This window comes from Dermochelys coriacea, chromosome 20 (assembly GCF_009764565.3).
Source record: "Dermochelys coriacea isolate rDerCor1 chromosome 20, rDerCor1.pri.v4, whole genome shotgun sequence".
Lineage (NCBI taxonomy): Eukaryota > Metazoa > Chordata > Testudines > Dermochelyidae > Dermochelys > Dermochelys coriacea.
This window is the reverse complement of record NC_050087.2, coordinates 2260259-2282123: the sequence shown is the minus strand read 5'-3', so window position 1 is coordinate 2282123 and position 21865 is coordinate 2260259. Positions and strand designations below refer to the sequence as shown.

At 48.7% G+C, this 21865-nt stretch overlaps 1 protein-coding gene across 2 annotated transcripts; it reads right to left on the bottom strand.

The window, feature by feature from the left end:
• Nucleotides 1-3559: 3559 nt before the first annotated feature.
• On the bottom strand, nt 3560-21618 carry PA2G4 (proliferation-associated 2G4). Of its 2 annotated transcripts, none has more exons than XM_038378276.2 (13): nt 21237-21618; nt 17850-17978; nt 15993-16098; nt 15687-15756; nt 14298-14390; nt 12625-12688; nt 10237-10315; nt 8973-9051; nt 8542-8675; nt 7741-7835; nt 7026-7153; nt 6357-6410; nt 3560-5506 (listed from the first exon to the last, which is right to left on the bottom strand). In XM_038378276.2, exons 1-13 carry the CDS (start codon nt 21322-21324, stop codon nt 5441-5443), a joined length of 1185 nt encoding a protein of 394 aa, XP_038234204.1. In that variant the 5' UTR covers nt 21325-21618; the 3' UTR covers nt 3560-5440. The 2 variants fall into 2 exon arrangements, with proteins under 2 accessions (XP_038234204.1, XP_043362433.1); XM_043506498.1 differs by having other exon boundaries at nt 17850-18007; nt 21237-21423.
• Between the last annotated feature and the right edge of the window lie 247 nt (nt 21619-21865).

The window sequence follows — 21865 nt, the reverse complement described above, 5'->3', positions numbered from 1 at the left end:
GAAGCGGGTGGGCGGGGCGGGAGCGTCACGGAGGGGCCGCGCGCGCGCGCCCTCTTCGCCGAGCATGACGGGAGAGGTAGTTTCTCCCGCCCCCGGGGCATCACGGGAGGTGGAGTTTTCTCCCGCCCACCCGCCTCCATTTTGAATGCAAATCCTCCCAGCTGAGCCCAGAGGCGGGGAGGGGTAAAGACCGCAACTTCCAATGGGGCCGGGGCTAGGGGGGGAAGGTGCAAGGCCCAACCCCCCCCCCCAGCTACACCACAGGGACCTGAGTCTCACTTCCCCCCGACACGCAGTGCACAGGCCAAAGTGTTTGGTGTGCGACACAAGGGCCCAACACGTGCAAGAGCACCCGCACGTGTTAACACAAGAACGGCCGTACAGCTCATACGGGCGCAGACCAAGGGTCCATCTAGCCCAGCGACCTGTCTGCTGACAGCGAGCAGTGCTGGGGGCCCCTGAGGGAATGAACAGAACAGGGAATCCTCAAGGGATGCAACCCCTGTCGCCAATTGGCCCCTGGCAATCAGAGGCTAGGGACACTATCCCTGCCCATCCTGGCTAATAGCCATTGATGGACCTATCCTCCATGAACTTCTCAACAGCATCCTTTGGCAGGGAGTTCCACAGGTTGACTGTGCGTTGTGTGAAAATATATTTCCTTTTGTTTGTTTAAACCTGCTGCCAGATAATTTCACTGGGTGACCCCTAATTCTTGTCTTATGAGTAAACAACACTTCACTTACTTTCTCCCCACCAGTCATGATTTTATAGCCCTCTATCATATCCCACCTTAGTCGTCTCTTTTCCAAGCTGAGAAGTCCCAGTCTTATCAATCTCTCCCCCATGGAAACTGTTCCATACCCCTAGTCATTGTTATTGCCCTTTTCTGTACCTTTTCCACTATATGTTTTTTGAGATGGGGCAACATCTGCACACAGTATTCAAGATGTGGGCATCCCATGGATTTATATAAAGGCAACATATTTCCTGTTTCATTATTTATCCCTTTCCTAAAGGTTCTCAACATTGTTTGCTTTTTTGACTGCCACTGCACAAATTTGTTAGTCTCTAAGGTGCCACAAGTCCTCCTTTTCTTTTTGTGAATACAGACTAAAACGGCTGCTACTCTGAAACCTGTCATTGGGTGGATGTTTTCAGAGAACTCTCCACAATGACTCCAAGATCTCTTTCTTGAGTGGTAACAGCTAATTTAGACACCATCATTTTATATGTACAGTTGCAATTATGTTTTCCAATACTCATTACTTTGCATTTATCAACACTGAATTTCATCTGCCGCAAGCAAAGGGCGCCTACGTGCAGGTGCAAGCCATAGGGCCCCCCTCTCTGCCAATCCACAGTGTTATCACAGCCAAACGGTGCTGGCTGCCCCTCTGGCCAACCTCCCCGGGGCCCCCTGCAGAAAGAGAGGAGCTGCTAAAGCACAGCAGCTAAGGCTGTAACAGATTCGTATCCTTGGCAGAGTGGGCCCCGCCGGAGCCCTGGACCACGCATACCAAGGGTAACGCCTGCAGATGTGAATGCACCCACTCCTGTGCTGCAAAGACCAGTTACCCCAGCTCCAGCTCAGCCAGAAGGGGAGATGCAGAGGAACACAAGCCAGTAGCTTGGTCCAAGAGAATCAGAAACTAGCCAGAGGCTGACAGGAGGGAGGAAGGGGGACGCCTGTAGCAGGGACTCCCAAATGGCTGCGTTGTCAGTGTCAATAGAATGAAATGGGAGGGGGCCAATGATCAGGTTGGAGCTGGCCCCAAAATTCTCTCAGATCCCAGGTTGCGGTGATCACAGCAACCAAATGCGGCTTTCAGCTGCTCCCCCACCCAGCCTGTTCACCTGATTTGGCTCCCACAGACTTCTGCCTGGTCCCCAAGTGGAAGGATGACCTTGGTGGGAAGCATTTCAGTGATAACAAGATGACTGCAGCAGTCAAGGAGGTTCTGAACAAGGACTCTGACAAGCTGGGTGTAGTCAAACTGGGCCAAAGGCATTAATGTCCAGGGAGATTATAGTGCAAAATAAACCACTGAATGCAAATCCCCCCCCCCCCCCGTCAGTCTAGAAACTTTCTGAGCCCATCCTACAGGAGTGCACCAAGAGGCCATTGGGAGCAGCCTTCCTCCGACTTTCTAGGTAACTGCCACAAAGTCAGAGGTGGGCAAGAACACACAACAGGCCAACGCTGGACCTCACGTTTCTAGATTTTCAGTTTTAACACTTAGTGTAGCTGGAACAGCAGCAGGAACAGTCAACAAGCTCCTGCCAATTCACCACTTTGCCTGGCAAAAAGCAGCACCATTGACTTTGTTACATCTCATCCAATTTAAAAAAATAAATGTCTTCACCATTCTCCCCTTCCCATCCATCCCTGGCCCCCAAACACAGCCGCTCACAGGACAGCACTGAAAACAAGCAACGTCCTTCCCTAGTATCTTCCATTTGTGAATCTCCAAGCCCTTTACAAACAGCCCTCAAACCTCAGCCACCCATGGAGATGCGGCATTAGACCTATTTTAGGAGTGGAGAAACAGACTTCCCTGATCCACGTCAGAGCAAGAGATACAACCCACAAGCCCCCTGTCAAACTCAGGCTGGCTAATCTACTGCACGAGACATCGCAACATCTGCTCCCTGAGGGCACGCAGCAATAAGGTGATAGTAGCGGAAGAGAAGAACCTACAGCTGAGTTACACAGCTGTGCCGAGGCATTTGTGCCACAACTCACCCCTCTGCTGCTGCCAGATGGGGTTTGGAACAGACTTACAAGGTAGGTGAAAATCCTAGCGACCCTACTCAGATTGACCTCAGGGATATTCAGTGCAAAAATCCGCAGCATAGGGACGCTTGCTTTCTCCACCCACACTTCTTTAGATGCTTTAATCTCGCACAATGAATGAGACCAAGGGGCTGAGCATTTAACATACCAGAAATTAAAAGGACAACTAAATAACTGTTCTGGCACTAGGATCAGACAGCAACAGAGGGTCAGTTTCTCATGCTAAACATCCATGCACTGAATACACCCTCAGGGATGCCTTTGCCTCCTACCTGTGGTACGGCCAGGCTGGATGACCCTCACCAGAAGCAATGAGGCTAAAATGACCTGATGACTTTAGCATCAGAATTTGAAATGCCCCAACTCTCTCGGACCAACCCCAGCAGGGTTAACTAGGCCCTTCGTCCTTCCAAAGGAGGTAAGGGAGTTTCACACCTGAGTCTGTCGAGCAATACCCAAAACACTAAAGTGGGGTTTGGATTTGAAAGTCCAAGGATCCCTGCCTTTGGACAAATTTTTTACCTCCCCACTGTTGCAGAGCATGCTATGCTCTGCCCAGCTGCCTCCACTCCAGAGGTGGCTGCATTTCAAAGATGCTGCACAGGATGGGGTGCAAGATGCCTTAAAACCTTTTAGGGTGAAATGGATTACAGAACTAATACAGCCCACATTTCTTCTCTCTCATACACCTGCACATACTCCTTCCCCACCCGCCGCAACACCACAGACCCCAAAACAGCAGACCCATTCTTCTCTCCAAACAGCAGTGTCACTAGTCAATTTTATTTGGAAAAAAAATCAGTTACAGAATATTTCTTGGGAATTTTGTTTCAAACTTTTCACAACCGGAATTGTTTTTCTTGTCTCAAGAGGTACATCTTTTTCCAATGTTATTTCAAAGTAAAAATAGAAAATTAAATAAACCTCCAGCAAGTCTTAGTGGTTTATAAATCGGTATTGTGAATGAGAAAGATTAGCCCTGCCCTTTCTTTACCAAAGGCAATAGACAGTGTATTGCTTATAAATGCTAAAATGTTCCTCTTCAGGAACAAGGCATCTTTATTTTCCCTTAAGCTCATGGTTAACATTTGGGAGCAGTCTATAACTAAGCCAACCTGCGATTTCAAAGTCTTGGACGGGCATGTCTCACCACCACTTCAGTGTGTAATGGCAGCTACCCTGCATCCATTCAGAATATAGCCCACGGTATCTCTATTACTACCCAATCCCCTACAAGAGCTCAATACAGTTTAGAAATGGGAGCAGTTTGTAGACAGATGGAAAAATCTTGTTTATTTCCTTTTATTGACGTAAACTTTGGTAGCATTTGCAAGGTTCTTTTTTTCCTCGTTTAAATTTTCAAACTCAAATACTGCCAAGGAAGCAGTTGACCTGCAGAAAAGCACAGGTGTGCTCCTCAGAAAGGGTATTGTTTAACGGGCAGGTGGCTTTCCAAGCCAGCTACAGTAAGTGCTTAGACAGAGACCTGGCTGGATAACAAAACCCCCACTCAGATCCGTACAATTCAACCAGACAGCTTTAAAAAAAGACGTACTATAGAAAAGAGATTCCCAGGGGTGAAGTCTAGCCCAGGTCTGCTCACTTCTGCAGTGTTTCCCGAATTCTTTCATGGCACAGAAGGGCATGTGGGAAGGAGAGGGGCATTCTTCTGAAAAAGCTGACTGTATACAACATAAGTAGTGGCAGCTGTTTTGGTGTATGGGGGAAAAAAAAGAACGCTGAACTGCTCCGTGAGGTTGGGAAGTTAAAAAATGCTGGCAAGGCACTGAACTGAAGCTGGTCGGCACTCCAGATGCCTCTTGCCCTTAGGAGCAGTTTTGCAAGAGTTTAGTGGGGAAGAATGGCTCGAATTGAGTGCTTCCTTCCTTACATTACGACAGTCTCAATTAAAAACAAGCTTATCATACCTGTGTATTAAAAATAGAGCTTAGACACAAACCAACGCACGCCAGAACAGGCTGAATGGTCTACAGTCTCGGGGGGGGGGGGGGAATAAAATTAGATACAACTTTCCCAATTTTAAATATACAGGCTAAAAAAAGTGAAAAATTCCACACCAAGGTAACAGTTTTAAGTGGGAGAGAAATGTCCTTGCAGGCAGGGGGAGTGCTGGGAAGCAGAGGTTTTATACCATGCCTGTGTACCGGCTCCCTAAGCACATGGCACTTCTCAGGCTTAAATCAGTTGGTTGTCAGATGCGACCAAAGATTCCCTCCCCGCCCCCACACCAAGAGGGCTCAGAAAATCTTTAAAGGGAGAAATGAAGGAAGGGAGGAGGAAGAGGAAAAAAGAGCTGTCTAACTCCCCCTCTCTCGGAACGGTGTAGTCACTCACCTCTTTAACAAGCACGAGTGGTATCAAAGGTTAGAAAGAGTGGGGGATAGACTAGTTTTTACTCCTGGTTTTATTATTTTTGTTTGTTTGTCTGTTTGAAAGCAGTCTGAAGTTGCTGAGCGAATCCTCCCTCAGAGCAGAGTCAATCGGAGTTGGCTGTTGTCAGTGGGAAGTCCAGGCTGTCTGTCATTGGGGGTGTAAAGAGACAGACAGCACTAGATTTTTGTTTCTCGTTTTTGGGGGGACGTGTGAGAGACTCGGGTGCTACATGAGGGGAGCTGGGGCCGTTCAATCACCGGCTTCGTTCTCTTCTGCTGTTTCCCCCGTGGTGGCGTTCTCTGCGTTCTTAGATGCCTGGGGAAACAAACCCAAGCAGGGATAAGTGACTTTGCTTCGGGGGGAGAATCGCTAACTAATTCTGGAGAGAACCTGGAGAGAGACAGGCCCACAGCACCCTGGAGTCAGCCAGCCTGCAATACTCCATTTGCTTCAGTGTCCCCCTTCCCTTTCGAAGGCCAGCCTCCCCTCCCCACCCCCACAAATTTGGTTCATCTCCTGTCGGGAGCACTGGGCGTTTCTTCCTTTCCCAGGATCTCACTGATGTTGGTGCAAGAAGAGTTCTCTTCTCCCACCCAGAAAAGTCTCTTGAAGCTCTCCACCTTATCAGCAATACCAGCCGGTCAACTCTCAGCTGATCTAGTCCCTTTTCCTGCCGACATCTCCCGGAGTGCAGCTCTGCTTTGATACCAGGTTACAAGTCACTATGCCTCAATGACTCCAGATCAAGGCTGATCAGTTTACAAGCAAGAAAACAGCCTCTCCACCTTCCAGTGTTGCAAACTCACTCTGGGATCTGTGAGGCGTACTGGGTTCTCTGTGGCCCGGCCAGTGGTAAAGATTCAGCTGACCAAATTCTGCTTTCAGTTACACCTGTGCAACTCCCTTCCAGACAAGGGGCGTTACTCAGTCACACCCCGGCCAGTGAAGAAAGCAGAATTTGGGATGGAGCGAATAATCCCATTAACAACACAAGCCGAAACAGAATCCATCTCCCTCTTCCACAGCTGTAAGAGCTCTGCTAGGCTATGAGGAGTGAAAATATCTTTTTGCTAAGGCCTGATTGGAGAGTTTGGGGTCTCCCAAGATGCAGTTAACCTATATATGTGTGAGACCCAGCCATTATGAAGTGACACAGCCAAATTACCTTCTTCTTCTTCTTCTTCTGGGTCTTCCGGCTGGCGGAGCTTTGTAGCAGTGCCTAGCAAGAGGAAGAGAAGGTAAGCAGCCAGGACAGAGAGCCATTTTCTTTACTCTGACTGGGGAAAAGGGAGATTCCAACATAGCAAAACAAGCCTTTGCCAGCCATAAAGGAACAGCAGCACGTCCTGGACGGCTTGGGCTGGGCAATGACACTTGATCTGCACAGCCCCTCTGAATCCCCACGGCTGTGCAGGAAAGGACGACACACCCGTGACCAAGCAGGTGCCATTTGTGGACGAGCCTGCTGGAGATCATGTTCCTGACACCACCACCGCGAAACCAGACTGCAACTCCTCTTTGCTCTGAATTCCTCTCCCACCTTCTCATGTGCAGAGCAGCACATCAGAACCACACCCCCAGAGAACTCCAGCTGGCTCCGCTTAGCTTCAAAACTAGGTGCTCAGCTTTCTCATCAAACCTTCACTCTGTCTCTGCAGGAGCTTGGCCTCTCTGGGCCTCCGTTCCCATCAAGGGATAAAAGCACAGCCCTGCCTTACCGGGGGGTTCTACAGACCCAAACAGCAGAGAGAGAATAAAGAACAACCCACTACTCTGGGGTGACTCATGCGATTCTATGCACTTCAAGGAAGCAAACGTGTTTCCTCGGACTGACCTTCAGTTCTGCATCCTGAACCTCGAACTCGGATTTGTAGAGCTCCGGCTCGAAGGGGCCGCAGGTTATCCTCATGGGACCGTTGGGCATTAAAAGCACTGTGAATTTGAACTGGGCAACGAACTCGCCTGTAAAGCAGGAATCACAGTTAGAGCCAACATGCTGGACTACACATTGACGGTGGGGGAACAGCTCGCAACCCAAAGTCCAGCAGGTTCTCCCACCAGCGCACCTGCTGGGAAAATCGGTAAACTAACACTGCATCTGAAGTGAGCTGTAGCTCACAAAAGCTTATGCTCAAATAAATTTGTTAGTCTCTAAGGTGCCACAAGTCCTCCTTTTCTTACTGCATCTGCAGTGTTTCAATTACGTCCCTGCCCGCTCAGGACAGAATCGTTCCTAAAGTAGGTCCTCCAGGCTAATCTTTAAGTAAACCAAACTGACGGTGCTTCCATCACTACCCCGGGGAGATTATCCTCCATGGTCCAAAAGATTTCACCACCAGAATTATTCTTACACAAGACCTGGCAACCAAAGGGTTAAGAGCTACTTAGCAAAGAAATCTCCTGTTTTATTAGGAGCACGTGTCTGCACAGCACCACCCTGCGGGGACATGGCTTTAGGGGGAACTTGTCTGATCAGAGCCCGAGGTGACCAGAAGTTGCTCTTCCAGCCATTGTGCTCTCCTGCAAGCCCCTCACACCAACGGACTCACCTTCCTTTTCATAGAGGACATTGAAAGGCTGGAGCAGCTCGTGTTTGGCGCATTCCACCACCCCCATCCTGGCCTTCTTCTCATCCTCAAATGCCCTGCAAGAAAGGGAGAAAGGCACAGACCTGAGCTTCTGCCTCTCTCGCTGCTCTAAGGATTGCACAACCGACTACTGTTTTCACCAGAGAAGGGGGAAGCCCTGTGAGCCAAGCTACAGACCCAACCACGCTGCCTAACTTCCCGCTAGGGTTTGGCTGGAGATGTTATTCGGCCCCTCCCCACCTGAGGTCAGCCCTGCTGCGGTGTGTTGCTGGTGCAGGATGGCAGGTAGCAGGTGCGTGGATGAAAGCTCAGGAAGGTAATGGAGCTAAGTGAACGCAGAATCCCAGAAAAAGCCCACAGATCTGAGGCACAAATGGAGCATTAATCTGGGAAGCAATTTCCTTTTCCTAAAGTGCACATCAGTCAAAAAAAGGGGGCTTGGAAATACCCCTGCATCCTAACACAGCTTTGACTCCACTCTGTGGATACGACAGGACTGGTCCCTTTGTATTTCAGCTGCAACCCCCGACAAGGAACAGGAGGGTCTCAAATCCTCACAGACCCCAGAGGGGTCTTAATCTCCTGGTCGGGGTGAAACGTCAAAGTCAATCACATCCCCTCCCTATGGCTTGTCCAGCCGCAGCAAACCCTGCCATAAAGCACCCTCTGTGACAGAGCAGCTGTCAATAACCAGATGAGGGCTCTTGCAAGGCCCCTATTCTGGGCAGATGGGGAGGCCATGAAAGGAAGAAGAGAGAATACCTGAGAGTAAATGGCATAGTGTCAAAGCGCCTCTCCACCTCGCTGAAAAAGGCACGGGAAGTTTTCATTTTCAAGCCATACTGCTTGGAGGGGTCCCTTTTGTAAATGGTAGTTCTCTGGCCAGCATCCTTCGCCTAAAAACACAAATGAGACAAACACAACCAACAGACAGTAGGACCGAGTGCATGCTGGGGCTTGCTCCACAGGGCTTTACATACACGCGCGCACACATACACACACACACACACTCCCAGCCCTCCCCGAGGGGTCTCCATTTTACACACAGGGCAATGGAGACCCAAGGAGGGGAAATAATTGGATACAGCAAGAGTTCCACAGCTGGAGTTTGGCTCCCAATGCCACGTTCAGATCAAGGAGCCATTCAGAAGTCCCCACGGGCATAAAGTAACAGCGTGCTGAAGGACACTCACCTTCCCTTCCCCAGTGCTGACAAGCACGTCAATGGCGTAAACTTCATGGACCTCAAACTCGGCTTTTTCATGGTCCTTCCTAGGTGGGAGAGGTTTGGCGAGTGAGCAAAATGAGACATCTCTACAAGGGAAAATCCTCCTTCGCTCTAATAATATTGCTGTACAGAGCTGGGGGCAGGGGGGAGGGCCGTGTACAGAGTACCACAAATGCACGGGGTGCTTTACACACAATTAGAGGAGCTTAATCAAACCGACACACAGGAGATAGAGGCAAGGCTCCATGGAGATGCTCTGCCGTGGTTCTAGAGATCTGACAGACAACCATCATTCAGGAAATTCTTCGCTGCACCAGACACCAGCACCATCTTCAATCATTAACATGGAAGGGACTTTAAGAAACAAGTTTATTTTTAATCACTTATGCTGTTTACTCTCTGCACTTCGCTCAGCCTAGATCACAGATGGGTCATTTTCACTTCCAGTACGTCTTGCATTAGCTCAATGCTGGAGAGTCCGGATTGCAGCTTACAGATTGATTTTAACTGAAGATATTTTAAACAAATGTCACGGAAACTTTTTAGTAAAATTTATTCTATTATTTGTGTGGTAGCACCTAGGAACCCCAGGCATGGACCAGGGCCCATTGTGCCAGGCGCTGTACAAACCCAGAACACGAAGATGGTCCTTCCAATGCAAGTTATAGATTCTAGATTTTAAAAAGCCAAAAATCCTCAACGTTGGGTCTAAACAACCAGAACCTATCCCTGAAGGAAAGGGGGGAGCTGGTGGAAGGAAATGGGATATCTAGGTCCAAGATGTGACTGAAAATGGCAGCCTATGGGAACTAATTTGATTGGTCTCAATCTAGTTCCTGGTGAACTTGTGTCCACACCGTTAAAGCAATCCGCTGTCACAACTGGGAATGGTTGGCAATTTTGCTGGCAGTCACAGAGGCCAAGGACTGACTTAGTGATGGGGACATTTTCTAGAGAGACCAGCTGACTGCACAGATGCCAGCAAAAGATTTAGGGGTAACAACCTTCAGTCTTTACCTCTCATCCCAAACTGCCAAGGCAGAGCATCATAAATTACCTTAACGTTAGAAAAAATGGAAGACTCTGGGCTAACGAACACCCATTATCCCACCCAGCCAGGTACCACAAGCCAGGAACTAGAAAAGAGAGGTGATTCTCACTGCAGATCTGGTCTCTCACCCCCTCACAATGCTACTGATAGAAGTGACAATCCCGGAGAGGAGACTTACTTTTGCTGGTCTGTAGGGTTTTGGATGATAGTTTTCTCTCCATCAATCACGTGCTGTTTCAGCTGGTGTGACAGCATCCCTGCCAAGTTAGGAGAATCCATCAGCACCTCAGAGCTGCAAACCAGCTACAGAGTGACTTGCATTATTAATGCTCCAAGAGCATACCCTTAAGCTTTCTGCTAGAGGGAGAATAGTAAAGCCAAAATTTGAGACAGTTTGCCCTACTACCACCCCCTCCGTCCAGGGTCTCAAACGGCTTCATTCATTAAGTTTCACAACTATTCTGTGACATAAAGCAAAGGTCCCCACTTTAAAGGGGTAACTGCATGTCCTAGGCACAGCCGCAGATAGATTCCTTTGTACCACTTCCAACTTCTAGCACAACAGTCTAACCATTAGATCACACCGGCTCAGCGATGACTCCAGGACATGGTCTAAGCCCCCCCTAAAATCATGCAGCAGGTGTTTTAAACAAGCTGACATTCTTCTTTGCAGTCTCTGTAGCCTGGGACAGCAGCTACTGGGAGAATCAGCAGTTGCATGGGAATTACCAGCATCTAATGTCTCTGAATGACACATTCTTGAGCGTATCCAGGGTTGCATGGAGGCAGAAATGTTTTTGCCAATGTTTAGATTACTTATGTCCCCCCTGCACAGTCTAGCTAATTGGGCATTCAGCAAACACTTTTGGGCTCAACTCCGTCTCCTGTCTGCTTTGCAGTACACGTTAGAATTCAGATTCATCAAGAAAAGCCAAAAGGCCGTTCCTAATCTGCTTCCCAAATCATCAGCCACAGCACGGAAACTAACATGTCTCCATTTTGGAAGGACTGCGGCTGGTGGTGGCAAAGAGATCAGAGCCGAGGCAGAAAACAGCTCCATTTGTTTTCATAAACCAGGTCTAATGCTGCTGCTGCCAGTGACTGCATAAATATGGCACCCGACTGTTTCCAAAACAGTGGCTGCTTAAACTCCCTTGACAGCGTGAGCAGCCGCCTCCTCGCTGCAGCCGAGGTGATGTTTTTCTCCCAGAGTGAGGAGCAAAGCATTGGCGAGACCTACACAACATCCCACGCAACAAACAGCCCAGTCCTGGAACTGCAGCGAGCTGAGAGAAAAAGCCTGCTATAATATGTCCTGGGATTTAACCGATTAGTGGCGACGTGATTTGTTGCTGAAGTAACTGACAGTCACATCACTCCGTGAGCAAACAAACAGGATAAGAGAACCTGTCCAGACATTTGTGTTTATAATTTTGACAGATAATTTCCATGTTTATATTTAAGCATTTACTTTCAATTTGTATCCCTTTAAATGTTCACAGCTGCAGGAGTTTATGGGGAGGTCAAACAACAATTATTTAATGATAGTAAAAAAAAGTCAAAGTTTATTAACCACTAAAACACAAATTTGTCAACATCACATGTCGAAACACACAAAGTAACTGTTCTTAAATCAAACTCTAAGTCAGAGATCCCCAAAGTGTGGGACATGGGGGGGAGGGCCCAGAAGGGCCCAGACCAGCCCCGATGGGGGTTGGAGGGGAGCACCCCCCAGCCCCTCTCCCCCACAGCTCTGCTCCCATCACCCCCCCATGTCCCTGGCCCCATGCCAGCCCAGTCCGCTAGCCGCAGTCCCACTCCAGACCCCCCCGTGGCCCCCTAATCCCTGTCCACGACCCCCCCTGATGCTTCCGGGGGGGCATGGGACAGGGGTAAGGGGATGGAGGACCCTCAAAGGTTTGGGGACCACTGCTCTAAGTTGTCAAGCAGCCCTTTCCTTTCTTACTTTGTTGATCTGTACATTTCAGTGACCCACCAATGAACGATTTTTTGGTTGGTTTGTCTGAATACAGTGAAACTGACGTTTATTGATAAGAATCTAACCCCTCCAAAGCTGAACCTAACTGAGAACTGCGAGCTCAGCTCCCAGGCACCTGTTCAAACATTATGGTCTGATTTGTCTTAGATGCTTCCAAGGGCAACTTCCTACTCTCCGGTTCAGAACACTATTTCTGAGAAAACGCCAACCAGTTAACGATCGACAGGAGCTGCTCACACACACTGCCTTACAGCATCATTCAGCAAAGGATCCCAAGCAACTTATAAACATTCCCTCACCTACACAGTTAAACATCCACATTGTACCAATGGGCAAACTGGAGGCACAGCGGTTAAATGATTTCCGCCCGATCTCACAGGAAGCCTGCAGCAAGCTTGGGGGAGAGTGCACCAGAACCCTAATCCGTGACAGACATGGAGCCCTACTCATAACCGTTAAAAGCTCCCCAAGGTTTTGAATTGAATAGGCCAGGGCTCCCTAGATAGGATTAGTGCACCTTTACTTCTCCTCTGGCTGTCACTTGCTCTGAACTCAGCAAGACCTTACCTTCGATCGGCGTGCAGTTAAACGAGTGCGCTATTTTGTTCCAGGCGTCTGTCACTTGTGTGTTCTGTGGGAGTAAAAAGACAAGAGAACAAGTCAAGATTTTAAAATTCAAGCCACAGACAAACCAGGGATTTCGTCTGTGTTCTGCAATGAAACCAGTGCATTTTCTAACTGAACGGCTCCCGCAACATCCCCTAACGTTTAGGGAACTGAAACAATCGCAGGTTTTGTGTTGTTTTATACCCGCAAAAATGACAAGGTAACAGCAAAAATACAAATCCAGAAGAAAAAAAGGTATGTTTTGTGCTATGGCAGTGGTCCAAAGTCCCCATGGTGCTGGGCACTGTACACACACATTGTAGGAGACAGGTCCTAATCTACAATGTGGATACCACTAGGATAAACCAAGCGTGGAAGAAAGGACTGAAGCATTATCTTGATTTACAGACAAGGAGCTAAAGCCCAGCAAGATTAATTCACAAGCCACAGGTCACATAGTAAGTTGATATGGACGGGGGCTGGTAACGTGGATGAAAGGAGAATGTTAACATATTTGAGAAGTGCGAACCCCAAGGACAGAAGTGTGGTTTAGGGCCCCAAGGAGGATGGTTATGAGGAACGGCAAGAAATCAAGAAAGAGAAATTTAAGCTAATTATCAGGAAACATTCCCGAACAGCGAGCTCTACTGGAATGTGACAGTCTCCCAAGGAAATTGGTGCAAACCTCATAAATCTTATCCATTTAAATGATAAGCCCTTTGGGGCAGGGACCACTTTTTTATTTCATTTGGGGTCCCAGTCTATATTTAGCGCTTCGGTAATAGATAAATAATAATAAATGAGCGAAGGACAACTGTGCACTGAGGAGAATGGATGGGTTAGATCTGACCTAGGACCTTTGCCATCTTTAACTTCTAGGATTTTATTGCTTCTCATTTTGACTGGAAGTAACAGCTTCTCATTGGATAAACACTGACTGTTTACGGAGATTAAGGCACAGCAATACATGCCTATTGACCTCTGTCACTGGGCCACCACCTTGATATAAATTCCAAGATGCAGCCACCTTGAAAGAGAGATGCAGAAGCTAGTCTATTCCTTGGGTTTCATACTCTGCTGGAGAGGGAAACCTGTGCACGTCCAAGGTATCTGTAAAACCCTCCAAGATGCAGGTCACAGACACTAGCCAGCAAGCGTGACAGGTTCACTCCCTCTGGCTCTCTTGCTCACTACGCCTCAAACTGAAAAGCAAGCCACCAACCCTGTGAAACAAGATTCATCTGACCACATGGTCTGCTGCCAGTGACTCGTAACCCTTAAAATGGCTAAGGGTGCTCAGCTGTCTTCAGGGAGGGACCGACAAGCAGTAGTACCGAGCCCTTGTGTAAGGATGGCTTCTTCCCAAGGAGAGCTCAAATGCTGCTGGACAGTTAACACTGTATACAGCATTAAAGCCACAGCACTTCATGCCACATAGCTCGTGCTCACCCCAGAATGTGGCTCAGCTGTCTATGGCCAGCTGGCTGTAGTTTCCCCACACAGTTGATCCGCCCCTTCCAGAGAAGGTCACAGCTTTCTATATCTACATGTACGGGGCCACAGAGCAAGGGCAGGGTGTGCGTGTGCATTCCTGACCCTCTAGATACACCTGGGCAGCACCAAACCATTCTCACCTGGTTTCCGGGTTTTACCAAGCGCAGGGCAGCTTCAGCACAGAGGTGAGCCGCCTTGACAACATCAGCTTTACGACTCGTCACCGGGGTTTCCTGGAAAAAGTTGTCTGTTTTTGAAACATGTCTTTTCTCCCCTCTCTAGGATGAATTCAGTGCTAGTGGGAGCTCCTATCCTGACTCTACAATGAAATCCTCCACCCGTAGTATGGCAGGACACCCTTCCCTCTCTCCCACTTTGCTAACCAACTTCAGGCTAAGCATGGAAGGGACCCTGAGGAGAAGAGAATTCAAACTTCCCAGACAATTCAGTCATCTCCACTCTGTCAGAGGGGCTAGCTACTGCCAGCTGCAGCTGAAATTCACTTAAAAACTGAAATATAAATGCCAGAGGTACAGGCAGGAGCGCTGTATAATGTGTCCGCCATTGCTTGAGACCCCAGAACCACACAGGACAAAGCCCTGGAAATCGTCCTTTAGCAGCCAAAAACGGGCTCTTTTCTTTTCATTCTATTATCTAGCCCTAATATCAATCATGTTCATGAGAGAACTGCTGCCCCCAGAAGCTTGTCTATGATTCACTAACATCCTCCTCCGGGGGCTACAGGTAGAAATGAGAGTTTAAAGTTTGTTTACATGACAAGTTTATTCAAATTTTACAAATATATTTTTCCCTAGGTGGCAAGTCCCCTGAAAGCTATTTGCGTACGTGACTTCCCAACGACAGATGGGCTGTGCCATCAACCACCCACGTCCTGCAAGCATCTCCACCAACACACATCAGGCCTGTACATGTCACGCTGCCCCTGAGCGAATACAGCCACATGCAAGCCAGTGTGCTGCAAGTTCAGGCAGGAGAAGTGTGTAGTAGGGACTGGGTCTGGAGGCCATTGGACTTGCTGTCCAAATCACTGAGGTTAGAACTGCAAAGGTGAACACAGCAACCTCCTGTGGTGGCAGAAGGAACAGGATTCTCGACCTTAGCCAGCAGGGTGCAGCAAGTCCAGTTTGACGGGTCTGCTCCATGAACCCAGGACACTGTCCCCTCAGAATTCCCCCCCAGATCAGCCGGTAAGTGCAGGTCACCTGCAGCAGCTCAGCAAACATTTGATTTGTTTCACATGTGCTATGTTTGATCTATTTTAACGTTCAAACAGTTCAGCATCCTGGCTTTTAGAAGGCGAATACTGATTGATTGGTTTTAACACTGTTTCTGTTAATGTTCTCCAAACTCATCGATGCAGAGACTTCTGCTCTGCTGCCAACGTCAGGTGCTCTCTGCAACCAGGGGCACTCAAGCGTGGGCTTTTATATCCTGCTTTTGCTGAACCTTGCCTGATCTGAAAGTAGCATGGGAGAGATCTCCACTCAAGCCACAGACAAGAAACCTACCTTTGCTGCATCGATGATAAAACTGTGTGCTACATTTGCTATGAAGCCATCCACATGGACACCCAGGTCACTAACGCAAAGAGGAAAAACAGGATTAGTTGCAGGCAGGGCCTCATGGCTCAGGAAACTTCTTTATGACCTCTAAACACATTAGAGGAGCAGGGTACCTTTCAAATGCATCACTTGCCAGGCCAATACTTCCTAGAGTTAGCCAGTTTGTAAACACACTTAACAGATCAAGCAGCAGTAAACAGCAGAAGCCAGAAGCCAACATTTAACTAACAATAACATAGCTCAGACACTTACATCTTGACCAAATCTCCGTCTTTGAGGATATAATCCTGGTCACTCTTCAAGGGGGAGAAGTGACAGACACAGTTATTTACCGATATACTCGTTGGGAAGGCAATACCTATGAACACAAGGAATAATGGTGAGATCGCACCTGCGTGCACTTCAGCGATACTGACCCTGCTGCCAATGCACTACATACAGGACTCCATGCAGCTAGCACCCCATGGTCCATCTCACAGAGCGGCAAACAAGCGATCTGCACTTGGGTCCAAATGCACACGTGATTCAAAGCCTCGACCTGCTGTGCACATATGCAGGATACAACCAGGAGTCTGGTTTGTTAGTCTCTTCCGATGCACCGGAGAATAAAGCGATACAATACTAGAGCTGCGCTAGCTCATGCTGCCACCTAGGCAGCTCGCTCAAGCTAAGCTGGGCCTGTCAGTGCCCAAAGAGAGATCACCAAGGAGCAAGGAATTCCCTCAGACATCAACGCATTACACTTGAGTGTCAGTTCTAGGGATCACAGTGCTGCTGGAGGTGCCATCTTTCAGATTAGATACAAAAGCACTGTCTTGATCACTTGTAGTCATTAAAGATCCAACTCAACTAATTATATTTGGAGTAACTAGAACTCCCCCTTCAGCTTTCATGGGCTACAGTATTTGGTTTTACCTCCTGTCCTAAACTCGTCAACAGCGCACACCAATAGCCCAGAGGTGACAGACATCTGTGTGATTCATTTAGTATGCATATACACTAAACTCTCTGAGATCTTTCAGGAAGAATGTCAATGTGGAAAATCCACATTTGATTACTATAAACGCAGGCATCTGCCTCGAACTTGGGTAAAACAAGTCAGCTCTAGAAGAGAACCAGTCTCTTGATCATTTGTTTTTAACTGTCCCTATTGCTGTTTTAATTGTCTATGTTGTATGTGATATGGGAGATACAGATGTGGTACATTAAAACACATAGAATGCTTTCATCAAAAATAGAACTCTGCTCATTTGGAGCGTGTGAGACTGAAGCAAAGCTAAACAGGTCAGCAACTCTTATGACATAGTGAGGAGATAGCAAATCAATTGAGACCACAAAGCAATATGGTCTGAGGGTCAGAGCACAAGTAAGGAAGTCATGAATTTCAAAATTTTTATCTCAGCTCTGGCTATGACTCGCTGTCTCCTATTCGGGGAAAATCAAAGCCTCTAGGATGTCTGTCTCCTCAGCTGAGCACCTGCCAGTGGAGGACGACTGTTGAATGGCGTACAATGCTTTTAAAATGCAAAGCACTAAAGTACCGACATAGATCAGCTGGGGTTTGACACTGATTTTTTTTAAAGCATTGCTCTGGGCACAGTCCTTTGGCCAAAAAACAGAACAAACGTTTGCTGCGTCTCTCATCGACAGACTAACCCCAGCCCAGACAGAGAAACATGGAAGAACTGCATTTAAAGCTATCATCTTTCTCTCAAGAAACAGAGACCTCAGATATCCAGGGCCAGGAACCAGGACGCCCACCATGACAATCTTGTGAAAATTACAGACCAGCAAGCATGGTGGGTCTTATTAGAGACAAGGTATTTGTCTCCAAAACAAAACTAGTTTGGTCTCAATGGGCATGGCTAATTCAAGTGTGAAACTCAAACTAACCAGTGCTGTGTGGAAGCTGCTGTAGACTGTTCCTTAGCAGAAAATGTGGGGTGAGGGTTTTTTTGGGTGACAGTGATAAGCATGAAGCCTGGAATCCAGCATTCAGAAAGCAATCTTCATTATGGATTTCAGTCGTTTCACTATGGTGTGATGTAAACAAAACAGAAAAGGAAAGAGCCCTGCATTGAAAAAGGAACACTTGAAACCGTACTTTACCTTTTTTCATTTCTTTCTCCTTCTTGAAGATTTTGCCAGTCTCTTCCATGATCATGGCATCCCCTTTCTCACACAGGCTGAGAACAGACCCTCCAGATTTAGCTGCTTCAACCACTGTACGCAGGACCCCTGGGTTCAAACACACAGTGTTGTTGAATCTGAAATGGATGCGTTAACTAAAAAACGGCCAACAACTTTAAAATAAGAGACCCTGCATAGATGACAGTGCTGCAGGAAGGTTTAAAATTGGTGGCTCAACTTTTCATCCCAAGTGAGTACACCAAACATTCACAAATTTGATTTTTTTTAAATTATTTTTTACAGCTGGCATCCATGGACACTGACTCAGGAAGTCCAGCAAGCGCTACCGTGCTCTGATTGCAAGAGCATGTGAACTAGCACAGCGACTTGCACACATGAAGTATTGAACTGTAGATGCCCTTGAAATGTCAAACACCTGTCCACTCCCACCTAAACACACAGCAAGGTCTGTTTAATAAAGGAATCAACTGGAAGCAGCACTGTTCTCCCACATTCCTTCCCTTCAGAAGTCAGGGCTTTAGAAAGAGGTTCAAAAATGACCCAGGAGACTGTGTGTGTCACACATCAAAGAAACAAGGGCTGCTATTGTGGGTTTCAAGGACTATTATATATAGTTTCTCATTGGGACAGGTCACTTGGCACCAGAGTTGGCAACAGCACAGAACAAGTGCAGCTTAGCTACCTATGTCTTACACTGTGCAGCCACCTTTCCTGCAGTTGCACATGGAAGCGTTTCCGAACTAACCCTTTGCTTCCTTTCATTCTTCCTAACTTCACAGACAATGTGCCGCACCAGATGTTACAGAACGTTATATTCCCTAGTTACAAAACATTGCATGGATTTGGTTTTGGAGGTATTATAGTTTTGCTTTTCAATCGCTTCAAAGGGCTTTATCAGGATGCTGAGATCCCATCACAGAATACAAGGTAATTTCTCTCTTTTATACATGGATAGAAAATATTCAAAGCATGGGGCTGTTACTGAAGTACTCCAGCATCACATCTGTGAACAAATCTTGATTGCCTTACTCACAAGAAGAAAAGGAGTACTTGTGGCACCTTAGAGACTAACAAATTATAAATTTGTTAGTCTCTAAGGTGCCACAAGTACTCCTTTTCTTTTTGCGAATACAGACTAACACGGCTGCTACTCTGAAACTTACTCACAAGAGTAGACCCAGGGAAGTCTCTGGGATTATTTGAGGGTGAACAGCAAACAGGTTTGCGCATTAGCCAATAGTCAGAATGTACTTGCACTGGGAGCCAGGGCTTTCCTTCTGTTTCCAGATCTACCACTGGCTGTATGCCATTACTTCACCTCTGGGCTTCATTTCCCCACTCCTCTGACAAAATGGGATAATTCTTATCTATTTCACAAGGGAGCCGTGAAGCTTACAATTTTGTGAAGTGCTTTTAGATCCCTGGATAAAAGGCATTTGCTCAGAAATATCTTGCCCAATTTCTCCTACGTGGGGAAGAGCCTACTTAATGAATTAAGTTAAAAAAAATCATTTCCTCGTACAATCACCTTTCCATGTAATACATAAAAACTGTAAATTTGGCAGTGGTTTTCTTTAAGTATATCTAAAAACCATCACAAAAACAGTATTTTCTGTATGCCATCATGTTGTGAAGAATGGGCAGCCTGAAAATATGAAGTGTTAGAATTCATACAGAAGCAAAACAAATGGCGATCAATATCCATTAGGGAATGGGAAAGTTACAAAACAGTTTAATAGCACTGGCCAAGGAACATCTATTAACTGTACTTTGTACTTATACAGGGCCTCATTCCATGAATTATATCATTAAATACATGTACTATGTTGTCAAGAAATCAAGAGAAAAATCAGGAAAATTTAAAACCTTGTCACTATTCTGGATTTTGAATGTTTTACAACCATGATGTACAGAAAAGTACTGTGACCATTTTACTTTCCCATGAGGAGCGTCCTCTACATGCCATTAAACTGATCTGAACAGATTAGAAGAATTTATTAACGCTAATGTTAAAAAAATTATATAATACATAGGTTGGGAAAAGAGTGTCTGTACATCTGGGTATAGTGCTTAGATTATCCACAAGTCTGTTTTTAAAAGTCATATGCTACATAGAGTACATAATCAGCAACAACCCAAATTTAGGTGAATAGATTTAACAATAGTTTAGATAGCAGAATCTGAATACTCAGGTAACATCACTCATGAAAAGTGGCAGAGATTTGGTTGTGGAAAGCAAAATATATCAATGAGTGGAGGCTGTCCCTCAGTAACTGAGAATTAGGTAGGTTGTCCATTTAGAAAATACAATCCATGAGGAAAGTATGTCCGCTTGCACTACAATCTGTCTAGATCTTGGAGTTAAATCCAGTTTGCGGAGTATCCCAACAGGATAGACGTTCACACGTGACTGGTAAGAATCATGTTTGCAACCCCCACCCCCTACCCAATCTACTAAAAATGAGCCCACTGCCCATGCCACGACGGCCTTCAGCAGGATCCGTCTTTAAAAGGGAGTTTATTAAATACAGCGATTGCTAAGGGCATCAAGGAAGCACCGAAAGGCCGGTGGATCCCGACTCCAACCCAGTCCGGCCAGACTGTTCAGCAGCTGTCACTGTTCTCCGGAGTTACTAGTTGCCACCATGAATGATAAAGCAAAACAAAAACAAAAATAAAAATAAGGAGGAAGCAGAGCTGGGGGCTGAAGCCGAGTGTTAACAACGGATCCGGCGGCGCGCTGGGTCTCGGGTCCGGGCTGCGCTCCGCGGCCAGGCTCGGCTCGGGCCTGGGAGAAGCCGGCGGGGCGGGAGGGGGGCCCCGGGGACCCCGCCCCGCCAGGGCCCGGGAACAAAAGCCCGGGCGGGAGGACGCGGGCGGGCGGCGGGAGCCGCACATGGCAAGGGGCGGAGGCGCCGCCGGGCCATGTGGCGGCACGTCCCGGCCGGGGCAGGGCGCTCGCGGCCCCGGGAAAGCCCGGCTGCCGCCCCCTCGGCGTGGCTGTCCAAGGGGGGGGGCTGGGGACCCCCCCCACCACTCCAGCCGGGGGGGGGGCGCGGCCTGGCCATGTGCTAGGGGCGCCCCGAGGTGCGGGGGAAGGAACTGGGCCCTCCCCGGCCTCTACTGGGGGCGGGGGGGCTCTGCCAGCGGGCCCCCCCGGCCACTCGTGGGGGGGGGCGGGGGGCGCTACCTTTCCCCTATTAGCGCGGGGGGAACCTCAGGGCACCCCCGGGGGACCCAACCCCCCCGTCCTCCCGCGCCCCCCCCCGGCGCTGCCCAGAGCGGATCAGAGCCGTCACGTCCCAGCCCCCCCGGCCTCGCGCCCCCCCCGCGCCCCGCACTCACGGTTGGCGATGTCCCCCCCCATCTTGTACTTGGTCACCACCAGGTCCTCGGCGATGGTCAGCTCGGCCGCCTCCTCCTCGCCCGACATGGTGGGCGCCGCCCGGGCCCGGCCTGGCCTCGCCCCGCGCTGGAACCGCCGCCGCCTGAGGAGAGACCCGGCCGGAGCGAGCGAGCCGGAGAGAGCGCGGGCTCCGCGCGGGGCACGCTGGGGAGGCGAGTCCCGGCCCGCTCGGTCGCCGGACTACGACTCCCGGCAGTCGCCGCGCGAAGGGGAAGGGGCCGCGCCCGCCGCCGCGTCGAAGACCACGGCTCCCGGCGTGCAGCGCGCCCGGGGGAGCTCTCGCGAGAGCGGGGGCAGAGTCGCGCTTTCCGAGATGGCGGGTGGCAGGCGGGTCGCAGTGCACGCTGGGAGTTGTAGGCGGCGGGGCTGAACTACAAGTCCCAGCGGGCTGAGGGGCCCTTAGTTAAAGAGTGTTGGGACTGGAGGGGCCGCCCTAAGGGTGGGGGGACGCAGGGGCACGGCCCGGGAGAGAAAGGGGGCACCCCAAGGGGGAGGGGCACCCCAAGGGGGAGGGGGAGAAAGGGGCACCCCAAGGGGGAGGGGAACATGGGGGAAGGGGCACCCCAAG

Bases quoted from the DNA above. Each gene is read 5' to 3' on its own strand.
- PA2G4 (XM_038378276.2), bottom strand. From the start codon at position 21,324: ATGTCGGGCGAGGAGGAGGCGGCCGAGCTGACCATCGCCGAGGACCTG. The intron at 15,757-15,992 runs GTAAGTGTCTGA...TCTTTGCGTTAG, and splicing joins GACGGAGATTTGGTCAAGAT to TGACCTGGGTGTCCATGTGG. The intron at 9,052-10,236 runs GTAAGTCTCCTC...TCTCCCACCTAG, and splicing joins AACCCTACAGACCAGCAAAA to GAAGGACCATGAAAAAGCCG.